The following is a 16,249-nucleotide window of genomic DNA, read 5'->3' on the forward strand; positions in this document are numbered from 1 at the left end:
AAGACCAGTTAGGTATCTTCCTTTGCAAAATTCATTCACTTATTGATTCCACTAATGACAGTCCAAGCATTGGACTAGATGATTGACAGTGGTGATAGTGATGATGGTGGCAGCAGCTAATACTTGTGGACTCATGAGCCAGGCACAGTGCTAGGCATGTCACACTTATTATTTCATTTAATGCTTACATGACCTTGTGAGGTAGATACTATTACCATATTCACCTTATGAGTTCTGAGAAATTTGAGTTCTGAGTAAGTATACATGATTATAGAACCGAAATTTAACCCCCCGTGTCTGGGTCCACACTACTATATGACTAGGCATTTATAGAAACAGTCAGAAAGGATACTGGCTTATGGAGAAAATACTACATTTTAGTTTAGATATTTTTAATTCAAGCTAGTAGTAAGAAATATTCTATAGTAAGTTGAAGTTAAGAGACTGGAGTTGAAGGAAAAATGTATATTAAAAAAGTATAAAGGGCCAAAAGTGGATTTAGGGGAATCATCAACACACAGAATGTAAGAAGAGGAAGTAGGAGACCTATAAATGATATCTTTGCTATGCACGCCCAAGAAAGAGATTCAAGAAGGTGATTGCCCAGAAGTGCTGCAGGAAGGTTGAGAAAAGAACTGAAAAGGTCATTGGAAAACACTATTTTCTAAGCACCTGTTCTAGTAATAAACTATATAGTATCATGCCATTTTTATAGAATTCTGTTTAACACATAGAAGATGAAAACTTCAGAGAAGCTTATAAAGTTTCCAGAACACTGATGCAATAAACTATGTTCTATGTAAGTAGAATCCCTATGTGTGAAAAGAGTCAAAAATCTACCAAAGAACTAAATAAAAGAGACACTGATGCTACCTGTGTCAGGAACAAGGCCAGCCAGGGCAGTGTTCTGGAAGGAGAATCTCACCTAACCTGCCACAGTACCCACCAGAATCTTGGTCATAAGAGAGAGCAGTCCAAAGAATGGTGGCGGTTCCTCCCAGGTCATGCCCTCTCCTTTCCTTTCTTCTCTGCTTGCTGGCTGGGGTTTATAGAGAGCAATCTTGGATCACATAGAAGAAGCTCACATCCTGGCAGTGCAGAGCAACACCACAGCAGGAACCTAGGCCCTTGATGTCAGCCTCTAATGTCACATTTCACAGATCTGCTTTCATCACAGTCTGCTATTTGGAAGCCACGGAAATAAGCATCTTTTTCTAGCTTGACCTTTCTCAAATTTAAAGGTGCAACCTACAATTTCGTATCAACAAGAACAGAAAAAAAAAAGCAATAATTTATATTTTGGACATAAACATGACCTTATCATAAACATGACCTTATTTCCTTTATCAGCCCCTTTGAAGGTTCTTGATTAGGCTGTTAACCATTTAAACACTGTGTTCATTCATTGAACAAATATCTTAGGTGCTAGAGCTAAAATAGATTAAACGCTATAGGGCCTAAAGTTTAGTGTTTTATAAAGCTGCATTGACTTCAGAATAGTCTGCAATTCTCTTCCTCCTTTAGGTCATTCACAGGCCAGGGCGAAGAAGCTGGTATTTCTATGATGACAGAGAATTTATTTACTTACGACCTTTTGCTTGTGATACAAAACTTGAATGGGTATGCCAGATTCCAAAAGGTAAGTGATAGTTATTCCTTTTCACAATCTTCTCATGTGAACATTGTAAATGCTGAGCCTAAAGTGCCTAAGAGAGCATTTTAGTCTATAATCATAATTTTAAAAAGCCTATAAAGACACAGTTAATACATTAAGCTCCATCCTGCTAGACTCCTACCCTGACTACAAGGTTGGCTTATTGAGATTAGATGGTACCTTCCTCTTTGATCATGAAAGAATGTGTATAGAAAATAAAATTTAAGTTGAATTTAGAGAGATTAGATTTGGAAATGAAAGATTAATTCAACTAAAAGAAGATATATAGTGGAGGGAATCATTTCAATTTTTATTTTGATGTAAAATGAAGATAAACTTGGGAAGAACGAGGCAAGAATCAAGAAATCAAAATTTGGCAGGTCTCTGTAACATGTGGAAGCAATCTGCACTGAACTCCCATATTGCCAATAGTTTATGGAATTCAAGTTCAAATCTAGGAGACCAGTTAGCTTGATAGTAGAGGCTTTGGTGACAAAAAGGAGAGAAAGGGGAATAAAGAGATACCTTTTTATTTAGCTTGTTACTAGGAAAATGTTAAAGAATATTAAGGAAAGTGTTAAGAAGATTTTTAACACTCAAATTGTTTTTCAATAATTTTAAAATAATTTTAAGTAGTTTTATTGGGTATATTGAATTAAGTAGTGGTAAATGCACAGAAAGCTCTAAAGGAAATTTCTGAACTGAATGTAAATCATTGGAACTAAAGGTAGATCCTCTACTAAGCTCTCAAAGAACCCAGAGTGCCCCTTCATGCAACTATCTATTAGAACATTGTTCTTTTTCCCTAAGAAGGCCACCATATTGCCTTTAAAAGAGCTTCAGACATGATATCCAGTACAGTAACTGCAAAGTCTCTTTCACAAAAGCAATTAATGGCAGGCCATTAATAAAAGAGGGAACTCTGTGTGTGTTGACAGGGTTTTTCCAATAGAGAAATTATACCTGAGGTATTCCTGATTATTTGATTAAACCTGCAAAGGAACAAAGGGAAGCCAATTTGGATACCCTTTAAACAAGCAGAGAAGTAACTAACATATATGACTAATTTGGATAAGTCTCTGGTTTGAAGCAGGAGTGGTGATCTTCCCATTAATCTTTAGTATTTGCTAACGTGCCACAGACAGTGTCATTGCTCCCTCCAAACTGTGTCCTCACTGGTATCTACTACCCCACCCCTGTGCCTCCTATCTGAGCAGTGGGGCAAACCCAAGAGTTCACACCAGCATAACTAGAGAAATTACAAACCAGTAAGTACAGGAAATATTATGAAGAGCATGTAGTTGTCTTTTTGTCTTTTTTATATATATTTTTATTTTAAATAAAAAAGAAGGGAATTAACAAGCTTAGCAAACATAAATCAATTAACTAACTAAATAAATCTTCTGAATAACTGTACCCCTGCTCTCCTCATGTAGAAATAAATTTAAAAACTAAAGAACTTCCTTAGTCTATTCACAATTGTCTGAAGAAATTAGTGATTGTTTGATCCAGAAGTTTAAATGTTAGGGAAACTTCCCTTTGATAGCCCCTAAATTCTAAGTTATAATGTGTCACATTCACCTAGCTGTATGTTTTCTCAGTTAGTAGAGCAGCTAAAGTCTGCTCAACTGGATATTTCTGTATCAATCTGTATTTTTCTGGTTTTGTTAAAGCAGTTTATAAACCTCAGTAGCCTAAATCATCATACCTTTGCTCTAGTTCCTGCCTTTTTTTTTTTCCATAAAGAAGTTATCCTACCTATTTTTTTTTAATTAATTTATTTTTTTATTTTGAGAGAGAAAGTGTGGGTTGGGGAGGGGCAGAGACACAGAGGGAGAGAGAGAATCCCAAGCAGGCTCTTCACTGTCAGCATGGAGCCCAATGTGGGGCTCAAACTCACAAACCATGAAACCGTGACCTGAGCCAAAGTCAGATGCTTAACTGACTGAGCCACCCAGGTGCCCCTGTCCTTTTTTAAATGTTTATTTATTTATTTTGAGCGAGAGAGTGAGTGAGCACACAAGCACAAGCCAGAGAGGGGCAGAGAGAGAAGGGGAGAGAGAGAATCCCACGCAGGCTCCACCCTGTCAGTGCAGAGCCCCATGCAGGGCTCAAATGCAGGAACTTCAAGATCATGACCTGAACCGAAATCAAGAGCTCGGCACTTAAGTAACTGAGCCACCTGGGTGGCCTTTGCTCCTGTCTTTTTTTTTTTTTTTTAAACTTTTTTTCAACGTTTTTTATTTATTTTTGGGACAGAGAGAGACAGAGCATGAACAGGGGAGGGGCAGAGAGAGAGGGAGACACAGAATCGGAAACAGGCTCCAGGCTCCGAGCCATCAGCCCAGAGCCTGATGCGGGGCTCAAACTCACGGACCGGGAAATCATGACCTGGCTGAAGTCGGACGCTTAACCGACTGCACCACCCAGGCGCCCCTCTCCTGCCTTTTTTAAAAAGGTAAAAGATTTATAAGATCTGAAGAGAAACCAGAGTATTTGCCTTTTTTATTACCTGATCCAATTGTTTCTAATTAGTACCCCCTTCTCTAAAAGGGATACTTTGACAACCTAGAAATTTTAAATAGCCATAGCCGCTATAGATATACATAATTTTAAAATATTCTTTTCTTTAAATTGAGCAAATAGTATCAAAAATAAGACTCATAAAAATGTCTTTAGTAAAATCATCTATAATGCCACTACCCAAACACAACAAGTAGTATATTATACTTCTTGATAACTTGCACATACATACGTAATCTTGTGAAGAAAAAAAAAAATTTGCATTCTGCTTTTCTCACTAATTTAAAGAAATTTCAAGGTTAGACATAGCTTACCCCAAGACACAAATGAACAGAATTTTTTGATGAGATTACAAACAAGAAACTATGTATATTTTTAACTGATTTGACCCATTGTTGATAGAAATTACCCAGTATGCAGAGAATGACTCACAGAGAGAAACCAAAGATGTTAGATACATAGACAGTCCTTTAAGTAGGGTCATCTGTCCATTATGCCCAGATACAACAACGAAATTAAGAATAGCTATTTTCTCTGTAATTTATAAGATTCATCAAATTATGTCTTTGCCTTGGAACGGCATGACATATGACCGACTCTTGATCTCAGGGTCATGAGTTCAAGCCCCGTGTTGGGCTCCGAGCTGGGAGTGAAGCCTACTTAAAAAAAAAAGAAAGAAAGAAGTGGGGGAGAAGAAGGCAACAAGCATTCTGGGGAAGCTACTCTGCCCGGCAACTGTCTGGGTACTTTTGAAGGCGTGGTCTTAAGCTGATTTTCACAGTCTTTGTGAGTATGGTAGCAGAATCTTGTTTTTTTATTTATAGAGTAGAGAGTTGAGGCTCAGGGAGTTAAACAGCTAATCCAAAGTCCCACAGCAGTGAAGGGTCTGAGGGCATTCGGAAACTGACGCGCTCAACTTCAAAGACGAAAATTCTTTGTAATGTACTGTATTTTCTCTGTTTCCAACTAGGAATTCTGGGTGATTTTTATTATTTTATATTTATATAAATTTATATAAATATTTATATATATATTTATATAAATTTATATGATTTTCTCCCAGTTTTGTCTCTTAAAAAAGCTTCTTAAAAAGTTCAGTACTGGATTACTCTAAATTGTTTACAAGGATATCCTAAGACAATGAACTCAACCAACCCAGGTTTATGGAACAATTACTCAAATTGCATTGGATGGAGAAGTAGTTAGCTCCTGAATAATCTCATCCTACAGTGATTGTCTTGGTGCCTGTTCCTTACTGCTCATATGTAATGTATATGATATACCCATTTGCTTATTTATACTTTCTAATTATTAACTGTATCTTATCCGTCTAGTCTTCCTTTGTGACTTAGTGATATAAGGTAGAGAACTGCTAGTAATACGTTAATAGTAATAGATCTGCTTTTTTGATTGCCACTAAAGCAGCTTTAGCTTAGGCCCCACGAAATTCAAACTGAAGCAATCATAATATGAAAGGTAATGGTTTGGCCATAAATGGTCAAACTCAGCAATTCTGCAAGTTCTCTTGAGTTAGATTAAAGGCACTTACTGACATTATCTCTAATTGGATACTAATTTTAAGCCTTTTGCTTTCTTTCTTATATAGGCTTTACTCCAAAAACACCAGACTGGTACAATCCAGGTAAGTTAAGAAAACTAAAATTTAGCCAAAGCTGCTTTTACCTTCTCAATAATGTATTTAGTTCATTATTTAAGCCATGGCCTAAGTGCCAGCTTTTCTATCACATCTTCAATGGAGGTGAAGTATCTCCAGGCAGGAAAGGTGATTGGCTGATGTGGAATGAGACTTTGAGGCTGGATTTGTGCTCCTCTGTGAGTACAGAAGGCTGGCTGTATCTCTCACTGGCTCAACAATCCTTGGTGCCTTGGAGACAGCACTGCCCTGGCCAGAGAGACCCAATAATCTAAGTGGATTACTATTTATAAGTAGTTTTGAACATTAATTTGTGTTTAGAGGCTGCATTTTGATTTGTACATAATTCTGATATTCTTCTTCTTCTTTAGAGCGTGCTGGAATTCATGGACCTCCAGTTGTCATTGAAGGGAGTGAATATTGGTTTGTTGCTGATCCTCACTTAAACTATGAAGAAGCTGTGCTGTATTGTGCTAGCAATCACAGCTCCCTGGCTACACTGACATCTTTGACAGGACTAAAAGCCATCAAAAACAAAATAGCAAACGTAATTTGAGATAATATATTAAATTTTTTTTTCTTATTTTCATTATTTATTCCACTAAAAAATATTTCAGCTTATTGGGGCGCCTGGGTGGCTCAGTCGGTTGAACGTCCGACTTCGCTCAGGTCGTGATCTCACAGTCCAGGAGTTCGAGCCTCACGTCGGGCCCTGTGCTGACAGCTCGGAGCCTGAAGCCTGCTTCTGATTCTGTGTCTCCCTCTCTCTCTGCCCCTCCCCCACTCATGCTCTATCTCTCTCACTCTCAAAAATGAATAAATGTTAAAAAAAATAAAACATATTTCAGAAATCTTGCCAAAATCTACAAAAGTTAAATGTTCCTTTCAAGTAAAATTTGCCTAACAGCATCCAAATTCATCATTTCATGTTAGAAAAGTTAAATAGAACTGTACAATGTTTTAAAATATTCAAGATTAAATATAAATGTCAATTTATAAGATGAACATCAATAGATAATATAAATTACTCTAATTCTTTTATTTTGTAGTAAAAGTTAATTTTATAGTTGAGTTTCTGTTTCTTCTAATAACTAACTTTGCAAAATATCTTTGTGGGAAAAATAATTTTTATATTTTTAAATGTATAATTCCTTATAGTATATCCTCTATATCCAATTAACATATGTCTGTTATTACAGTGACCATATTTTCTGTATGCAAAATAGCACATAGTGAATATACAGAAGTTTTCATCTACTTCTTTGGTGAAAGGACCTGGTGTATATAATTTAGAGACCAAGGAATGTCTGGAAATTTTAGTGGTTGTGGTTATGGTAAGATAGGGTATGTAAATCAAAACTCTCTTAAAAAAGTCAACACATGTAAGGATGGGTGATTTTGTTGGTTGGTTGGTTTGTTTTTCAGATATCTGGTGATGAACAGAAGTGGTGGGTGAGAACTGGTGAACAGCCCATAGATCGTCACTTTCTTAAGTATGTGACACAATTGATACTGCCTTTGTAAAGTCATTTTAAGAAGTCCCAAATTCCCTTTAGAAAAGGGATTGCTATTTACAATTTGTTTTGAACATTAATCTGTGAACTGTGTAGACTAGAGAAACCAAGTCTTTTTGCATATTAACATTAAGAAAAAAGTGGTATAAAATAATGGCATAACATTAAATTTAGAAGTAAAATTACAGTAAAAAACAGAATGGAACATGTAACTACGTTATGAGCTGTGCAATCTCTCCTTTTCTTTCAGCTCACGATATCTATGGCATCACTTTCCTATAACATTTCGGGAGGAATGCTTGTACATGTCTGCCAAGACTTGGTTTAGCGGTAAATTAATTCCAAATCCTTTAATGTTAATTATGTAATATGTGAACTTCAGGTTCAATTACTAGCTTAACCTTGTTTTCCTTTTGATTACATGTTTGGTTGCTTCATCTTGTTTTGGCTTATTGCTAATGACTATGGCTCAAATTCCAAATGCAGATAAAGGTGCTTTTCACTGTGAATATTTTGACTTTACCCTAAAGCAGTTACTTAGAAATAAACTTACCAATTTCATAACTGATAAGCTTATAAACAAATTTGCCAAGATAAACAGGTAACAAATTCTAAATATAGTTTAGGTCTCTTTCCCCTTCATTAGCCTTCGCTTTCAACCTATTTTCTCACCATCAGGAACTGTGGTAACAGAGGTCATTATACCAAATGTGTGCATTTTTATCGGCAACACTGGTATACTATAACCTACTGATAATTATAGAAGATAGAAATGGCTACAGGAGAAAAGGAATATATTGTAACTGTTTGGGAAAGAATGATTTGAAGAGATTTTCTTTACTACTGGATTGTTTTTAAAATTTGCTGAACGGAAAATTCTCACTACAGTAATCCTGCTTTTCATTTCTCAGACTTAAATAAACCTGCAGACTGTAGTACCAAGTTGCCCTTCATCTGTGAAAAATATAATGTCTCTTCGTTAGAAAAATATAGTCCAGATTCTGCAGCTAAAATACAGTGCTCTGGGGATTGGATTGCTTTTCAGAATAAGGTAAAAAGAGAATTGCTACATTGTACAAATGATGATTGCTTTCATGCTGGTTGTATGGCCTGTGGCAGAACAGCAGCCCATCAGATAACTTCACTAAGATAGCCTCTGCATATTTCAGTAACTCACCCGATCCCTCTGCATTTCAGAAACCAAGTTGACTCTCAAGTTAGGCATGCCTACAGGTCTTTCCAAGTCCTGTGTTCCTATTCTGTTGCTACTAAACTTAAATTGCTGATATTGATCTGTCAATGGATTGTAATACTTTAAATAGACTCTCTCTATAGCATGAAGCAAACTGACAGTTTCTGGCTGATAAATTTTCCCCCTGAAAGAAAACATCCAAGCAGTATCTGTCAATTAAATTAGACCAGCATTCCCCAAACTACTTTTTGGGAACTACACATATGCTAACAAAATGCTCATCATTGATCTTGCTTCCAAAGGGGGCATTCTAGATCTGCCTCTTTTGAGATTCATAATCTGTATTGGTATATGTATCTCTTTGGAAATGCTAAGTAGAGAGATTGCTATAGTATGTTAAAACATCTATCTGTTCTGTTACATAAGAGAAGTTTGATGATAAGCAGGCTGAGGTTGGTGTGAGAGCCCCATGACATCTTCAAAAATGGCTCCTTTTGTCTTTTTGCTCTGCCATCCTTAGCATAATAAAACGTCCAAGCTCAAGTTCAGAGTGTTCTCTCTCAGGTCTTTTCTAGAAGCCACCCGATGATGATGATTTATATAGCTCATTGGCCACTGCAGTCTGTAAGGAAGATGAACGAAAGCATTTTGTAGAATGTTTCAAGGAACACAATTTAGAGCATACTACTCTGTACTAATGTGATCATAGTATCAAAAAGAAAAAGGAAGATATGTGTCTGACAACTGAAAGCTCTGTACTAAAGCTAAGATATTAATTTTAAAAGTAGTACAATCTTTTTTCCCCAAGGTACTGGGACTAAATTAATTTACATAGTTGGTGTAATTTTGAATTAAAATATCCTGCCAAAAGAAACAGGGATGATTTGTTTTAAAATACCTGTTTTTATATAAGGAGGTGATGATTTGGAATGCAGCCTTTGAAGTCAGATGGAACACAATCTAAATGCTGACCATACCACTGTCTGGCTATTTCACTCATTGGAGAAGTTACTTAACTGCCCTGTGCCTCAGTTTCCCCCCATTTGTTGTGAGAATTAAATGAGATAATATTATGCAAACTGTTTAGCACATGGGAAGCACTCAATAAATGGGAGGTTTGGGGGCACCTAGGGGGCTCAGTTGGTTAAGTGGCCGACTTTGGCTCGGGTCATGATCTCATGGTCCATGAGTTTGAGCCCCATGTAGGGCTCTGTGCTGACAGCTCAGAGCCTGGAGCCTGTTTCAGATTCTGTGTCTCCCTCTCTCTGACCCTCCCCTGTTCATGCTCTGTCTCTCCCTGTCTCAAAAATAAATAAAATGTCAAATAAATAAATAAATAAATAAATAAATAAATAAATGGGAGGTTTAAAAAAAATAGTTTGACTAATAGACCACTCTAGTTGCTTATATTGAAAGCAGAGATCTGCATTCATATAGTACTACTTTGTAAATTTCCATCTCTCAGAGACCAAAAATTAGCAGCCCTCTAAAAGATGAGGTGTTTATGGGTCACCTCGGTGGCTCAATCAGTTAAGCCTCTGACCTTTGATTTCAGCTCATGTCATGATCCCAGAGTCATGGGATTGAGCCCTGCGTCAGGCTCTGCACTGAGCGTGGAGCCTGCTTAACACTCTCTCCTCTCCCTCTGTCCCTCTCCCTGGCTTGTGCTCTCTCTCTCTCTCTCTCTCTCTCATTCTCTCTCTCTTTAAAAAAAAATAAAGATGAAGTGTTTACCTACTATGTGAGCTTTCCTGTGTCTGGAATCTTATTCTTCATAAGAATATTCTTCCTGTTTTTTGTTTACAGTGTTTTCTAAAAATCAAACCCAAGTCTCTCACATTTTCTCAAGCAAGTGATACTTGTCATACCTATGGTGGCACCCTTCCTTCAGTGTTGAGCCAGAGAGAACAAGGTAGCAGAATTGTTCTGAAAACATGTTTTATTATGATCTGGGGAGCCAAGATTGTTTGGGGAGGCCGTGGGGAATTAGCATATTAAAAAATCTTATTAGGGGCACCTGGGTGGCTCAGTCAGTTAAGCACTTGACTCTTGGTTTTGGCTCAGGTTGTGAACTCGCAGTTTGTGAGTTCAAGCCCCACATCGGGTTCCTCAATGACATTGCAGAGCCTGCTTGGGATTCTCTCTCTCTCCCTCTCCCTGTCTGCCCCTCCCTTGCTCATTCTGTCTCTCTTTCTCTCTCAAAATAAATAAATAAACTTATTTTACAGAATAGGTAAAAGACTATCTTTGTAGATAAGCAAGAGATATTCATTAACATTTTTAATATATCTTTAATTTGAATAAGTCAAATGCTTTTAAAAAAAATCTCTTTCTGACAGATTTTATTACATCCTTGCTTCCGGATATGGAGGCTACATTATGGATTGGTTTGCGCTGGACTGCCTATGAAAGGATAAACAAGTGGACAGACAACAGGGAGCTGACATACAGTAACTTCCACCCATTGCTGTCTGGTTGGAGGCTGAAAATACCAACAAATGTAAGTTTTTTTGAATCAGAAATCTATATAGGTTTGTGACATACCCAAGTATTCCATAAATTACTAGATTAAGATAATAACAAGGGTCTGTTGGGACACCTGAGTGGCTCAGGTGGTTAAGTGTCCAACTTTGGCTCAGGTCATGTATGATCTCACGGTTCATGAGTTCAAGCCCTGCATTGGGCGCCATGCTGACAGTGTAGATCCTGCTTTGGATTCTCTCTCTCTCTCTCTCTCTCTCTCTCTCTCTCTTTCTCTGTCCCTTCCCCATGTGCGCACACTCTCTCTCTCTGTCTCTCTCTCAATATAAATAAATAAGCATATAAAAAAAGAATAAAGGTCTATTTTATGAGTCCACTTATATGAAATGTGCAGAGCAGGCACATCGTTAAAGATAAAATGTAGATTAGTGTTTGCCAGAGGCTAAGGAGAAAGGAAAGATTGGGGGTGATGCCCAAAGGGCATGGCATTTCTTCTTGGAGTGGTAAAAATGTTCTAAAAATTGATTGGGGGTGATGGTTACATAGTTGAATATACTAAGAACTATAGAATGTGTGCTTTAAATGGGTAAATTATATCACCTATGAGTAATATGTCAGTAAAACTGTCACAAGAAGAACAGGAGCTCCCCAGCATTCAGGCAGATGCCCCTGTTTTTCACAGTAGCTTCAGACTCCATGACACTTATTTTACAACCACAACAAGCCATCAAGGAGTGAGATGCAAATAGAAGCAAATAAAAATGTTTTATTAACATTTTTGGGATTTGGGGGCTGTCTCCTGGGGCCAAAAGTACAAAATTGGTGATTAGTGATCATTCTTCCCAAACAGCTACACACAAAGAAGCTATAGAAGGGAAAAAAGCATTGTGTTAACAATAGTTACCTTATACCATGATTCTGCTGCCCCCTGCTTCTGTCTTCCCTATTTGCTGGATATAAACCACCCTTTGCACAATGGCAAAGATTAAGAAATTAACTTTAAAGTCAAATTCCAAAGGTATGCCTAGACAACAGTCAGTTGATGTTCCTGATGCAGTATAACTTTGCTCAAGGTAGATGTTGGTGGCAAAGGGAACTCTGAGTCATATGTAATTCTGTACAAAGTAAATATTAAAGTAATGCTTGGTTATAGAAAATCTGAAAGTTGTAGAAGAGTAAATGCAATAAAGAAAACTGTCAACCTGATTCTACTTATACTTAGGCCAGTAGCTTTCAAGGTTTCAACCATAACCCCATAGTAAGAAATACATTTAAATTACCATTTAGTACATGAATATAAATATAATATTGAATTGAAACAGATGTTTCAAGAAACAGTACTTACCCTTACAGCATATACCCACTGATATTTTCTATTTTATTTTATTCTAGTCTAGTCTAGTCTAAGCTATTCTCCTTCTCCTATCCAGTCCTATTTCATTATCACATATGTGAGTCAAGATCTACTGAATTGATGTCACAACCTACTAAATGAGTCACAGACTATATTTGAACCCACATCTAGGAAATCACAATAAGTATTTCAGCATTTTTCCTTCTAGGGCTTTTTCATATATTATCTTTCTGACATAGATAAAATCACAGTCTGTTTACCACTGTATACATACTATGGTCTTCTACTTTCCTTATTTAGTATTATATAACAGTTTCTTATACCATTAAAAAATATACTTGATAAGCATTTTAATAGTTGCACAACACTTCATGATAGATATGCGAAAATATTTAGGTTGTTTCCATTTTTGCACAATCATAAATAGTGCTATAGTGGACGTTTATGTGCATAATCTTTGGTTATATTTCAAATTACCTCCTTAAGATAGATTTTGGAAGTCATATAGCCAGATCAAAAGATGTAAGTAGTTATAAAGCCCTGATCACCAAATGCTTTCCAGAAAGGTTTATGAGTTTATATTCTTATTAGCAATATATTATGATTGCCATTTTATCCATAGCAGCATATTAACAATTTCTAACATTTGTTGAGCATCTAATATGTGTCAGGTACTTTGCTAATGCATCATATACATTATTTCATTTAATCTGCATGACAGATGTGAAAAAGACTATTACCCCACCTCTCTCTTAGAAATGTAAAAACAGAAGGAATCCTGTAACTTACCCCCAATTGTGCAGCCATGCACATTTAAATGTGTCAGACTCACATTTAAATCTAGGTCCAAGATTCCACAGAACCAGTGTTCTTAGGTACTTTACTACGTTGCTTGTAAGAGACATTGTCTTTTTTTTTTTTTTTTAATATTAAATTTATTGTCAAGTTGGTTTCCATGCAACATCCAGTGTTCATCCCAACAGGTGCAAGGGGCATTGTCTTTTAAAAATTCTTGCTAATTTGGTAATTTAAATATGTCATATTTTTGTTTATATTTCTCTGATATCTAATAAATTATATATAGTAAGTTCTATAAGTTCAGTAGTAATTTGAATTTCATCAAGTATAAATGTTATGTTTTGCCAATATTTATCAAAGCCTTCATATATTTCTTTTTTCTTTCTTGCCTTCATGTGTTTCTTATGATATTATAACTAAATATTAAACATGCTAACTCTGTATTTCCTGTGTTTACTAAAAATATTCCAGTACATTTTTAAACTCTGAATACCAAAAATATTCTAGAAATAAGTTTTGATTTTTTGCATGTGTGTATATTCAAATCTGTTTATTTCCTTTTTTTCCTCCATTTCTATTAGATTACAAAGCTCATCATGTAAATGTTAGTGAAATATATGTTTATATTTTCTTTGCCTTTTTTTTCCTGACAGCATGGTACAGCCATGGTATGTTGTGCATGTTGTCAGTGAATACTTAAGGCATTTCCCTAGTCCTGTCTAACATCGTTTATTAAATATACTTCCATTTGTTAAAGACAATATAGGATGCCTCCTTTATTATATATTAAATGTGTGTGTATGTGATATGCTCTTACATAGCTATAACGCTGATCTAAATACTATAATTTTGCCATATTTAAAAAAAATAATAAGAATAGTTATCCTTTATGTATACCTTTAAACAATAGTTTTAGCTATTCTTGTCCATTCTTGCAAACTATATTATTTAGTAAATTTCCAACTAAACTAATTAAATTAAAATAGTTCTGATGAGAATTTGACAATATTTTAGGGAGAATTAACATCTTTTTATTAACCTTTCAATTTAAAAATATGGTGTACTATATCTCTCCATTTACTCAAGTCTTCCTTCAGAGCCCTCAGTGAAGTTTTTGTAATTCTGTCTCATTGCCTCTGAGAATGGCAGGTTTTTTCTTGATTTTCTCACTGACAGGCAGAAAGCTATTATTTGGGTATATTTATATATGTATTTCACAGGCATCCATCTTCCTAAAAGCCTCTTATTACTTCTCAGAGTTTTTCGCTAGATTTTTTGGGGGGGTTCCTAATCAGATAATCATAACCTGTCCATGCTTCACCACATATGGCTGGACTTCCAGAACTGTAGTACTACCAGAAGTAATAACCACCAACCTAGACTTGCTCTGTATTTTCTGGACTGTCTGAAGTCTCTCATTGTTATATATGATGCCTACTCTTTAAGTTTTATCATTCTACAACTAGCTTATTTAGAACTTCTATTCAAGAATAAGTACGGAATTTTCTGAAGCTTATTTCCAGCATCTGCTAAAATTGTGGTATAGCTATAGTAAACCATTTTCATTTTATCATAAAATCTAGTTGCTCAGAATGGATTATTATTTTACTACTATACTGAATTGGATTTATTAGAATTTTATTTGAGAATGTTTTCATCTCTGTTCACAGAGTTAATTTTTTATGCTATGTGGTCGGATTTTTTTTCCGATTACGTCAGCTTCGTAAGATGAACTGGGTAGCTTTTTGCCTTTATGTTTTGAAATTATGACTCAGCCTGGAGAATTTTCTTTCCCTGGAAGTTTGAAGGAATTACCTAAAAAATCATGTGATGTTACTTTTCAGAGATCATTCTTTAATAATAAAAGGATTTGGTGTAGTGGTTGAGTGCTTAAACTCCAGAGTCACATTGTCTGCATTTGAATTCCATCCAGCCATTTAGTGTGCCTTTGTAAGTTCACTTAATTTTTCTTAAGCCTCAACTGTTCATCTGTAAATTCTGACACTGTTACACCTACAATACAATGTGAGGATTACATAGACAATTCATTTAAAGCTTTTAGCTCTCTGACACATAATGTTTAAAATGAACTATTAATATTAATTTTCAGTTTCCTCCAAAGTTACTGGTACATTTTGGATTTTCTGTTTCTCCTTATAAAAATTATGCTAATTTGTAGTTTTCAAGAAAGTTGCCTACTTCATTTAGATTTTTTTTTTAAGTTTTTAAAATGTATTTAAGTAATCCCTACATCCCACATGGGGCTCGAACTCATAACCCCAAGATCAAGAGTCTCATGCTCTTCCAACTGAAACAGCCAGGTGCCCCTCATTTAGATTTTCTAATGTATTAGAATAAAATTGTGTATACTATTATCTTTTTAAATCTCCATATCTTAACTTGATTGTGTTTTTACTTTTTCTTATTCAGATTTTTACAAAATTGGTGTGTTAATGGCTTCCTCTTCCCTCTTCTCCCCTCTCTACTCCTATTGCTTAAGATACATTTACAAATATTACTACATTTTCTATCCTGTTTTTCTTGGTGTTATATTTTTATTCATTTTCTAATCTCCTGTATTCAATTCTTAGTTCATCTTTCCTTTAAAAACCAGAATACATTTAATAATATATATTTGCAGAATTCCACTATTGGGTATTCACCCAAATACCAAAACACTAATTCAAAAAGATATATGCACCCCTATATCTATTGCTGCATTATTTACAATAGCCAAGATATGGAGGCAACCTAAGTATCCATTGATAGATGAATGGATAAGGAAAATGTGGTACACACACACACACACACACACACACACACACACACACACAGAAATACTACACAACCATAAGAATGGATGAGATCCTGCCATTTGTGACAACATGAATGGACATAGAGGGTATTATGCTAAGGGAAGTAAGTCAGACTGAGAAAGGCAAATACCATTTCACTCCTATGTGGAAAACACTCATGTGAAAAATGAAAACAAATGAATAAGCAAATAAAAAGGATAGTCAGACCTATAAACACAGAGAACAAACTGAATGTTTGTTCAGAGAACAAACTGATAGTTGTC

At 35.7% G+C, this 16,249-nt stretch overlaps 1 protein-coding gene and 1 long non-coding RNA gene across 6 annotated transcripts in view; one reads left to right on the forward strand and one right to left on the reverse strand.

Moving 5' to 3' along the window:
* LOC125172320 (uncharacterized) overlaps positions 1-16,249 on the reverse strand; it is a 106,415-nt gene that overhangs the window by 55,370 nt on the left and 34,796 nt on the right. Inside the window, exon 1 of one of the 2 annotated variants that reach the window (XR_007154683.1) lies at positions 5,861-5,941. The exons of the other annotated variant lie outside the window; for it this stretch is intronic. This is a non-coding gene — a long non-coding RNA (uncharacterized LOC125172320). Of the gene's footprint in view, positions 1-5,860; positions 5,942-16,249 lie in introns of those variants that run through there. 2 annotated transcript variants of the gene reach the window in all.
* LY75 (lymphocyte antigen 75) overlaps positions 1-16,249 on the forward strand; it is a 131,405-nt gene that overhangs the window by 52,387 nt on the left and 62,769 nt on the right. For all 4 annotated transcript variants that reach the window (XM_047870175.1, XM_047870172.1, XM_047870174.1 and 1 more), the window contains exons 16-23: positions 1,525-1,639; positions 5,784-5,819; positions 6,203-6,378; positions 7,257-7,324; positions 7,596-7,675; positions 8,257-8,396; positions 10,344-10,449; positions 10,877-11,037. In XM_047870175.1, coding sequence (XP_047726131.1) covers positions 1,525-1,639; positions 5,784-5,819; positions 6,203-6,378; positions 7,257-7,324; positions 7,596-7,675; positions 8,257-8,396; positions 10,344-10,449; positions 10,877-11,037 — 882 coding nt within the window. The remainder of the gene's footprint in view (positions 1-1,524; positions 1,640-5,783; positions 5,820-6,202; positions 6,379-7,256; positions 7,325-7,595; positions 7,676-8,256; positions 8,397-10,343; positions 10,450-10,876; positions 11,038-16,249) is intronic.

Source organism: Prionailurus viverrinus, chromosome C1 (assembly GCF_022837055.1).
Source record: "Prionailurus viverrinus isolate Anna chromosome C1, UM_Priviv_1.0, whole genome shotgun sequence".
In the NCBI taxonomy this organism is placed as follows: Eukaryota; Metazoa; Chordata; class Mammalia; order Carnivora; family Felidae; genus Prionailurus; species Prionailurus viverrinus.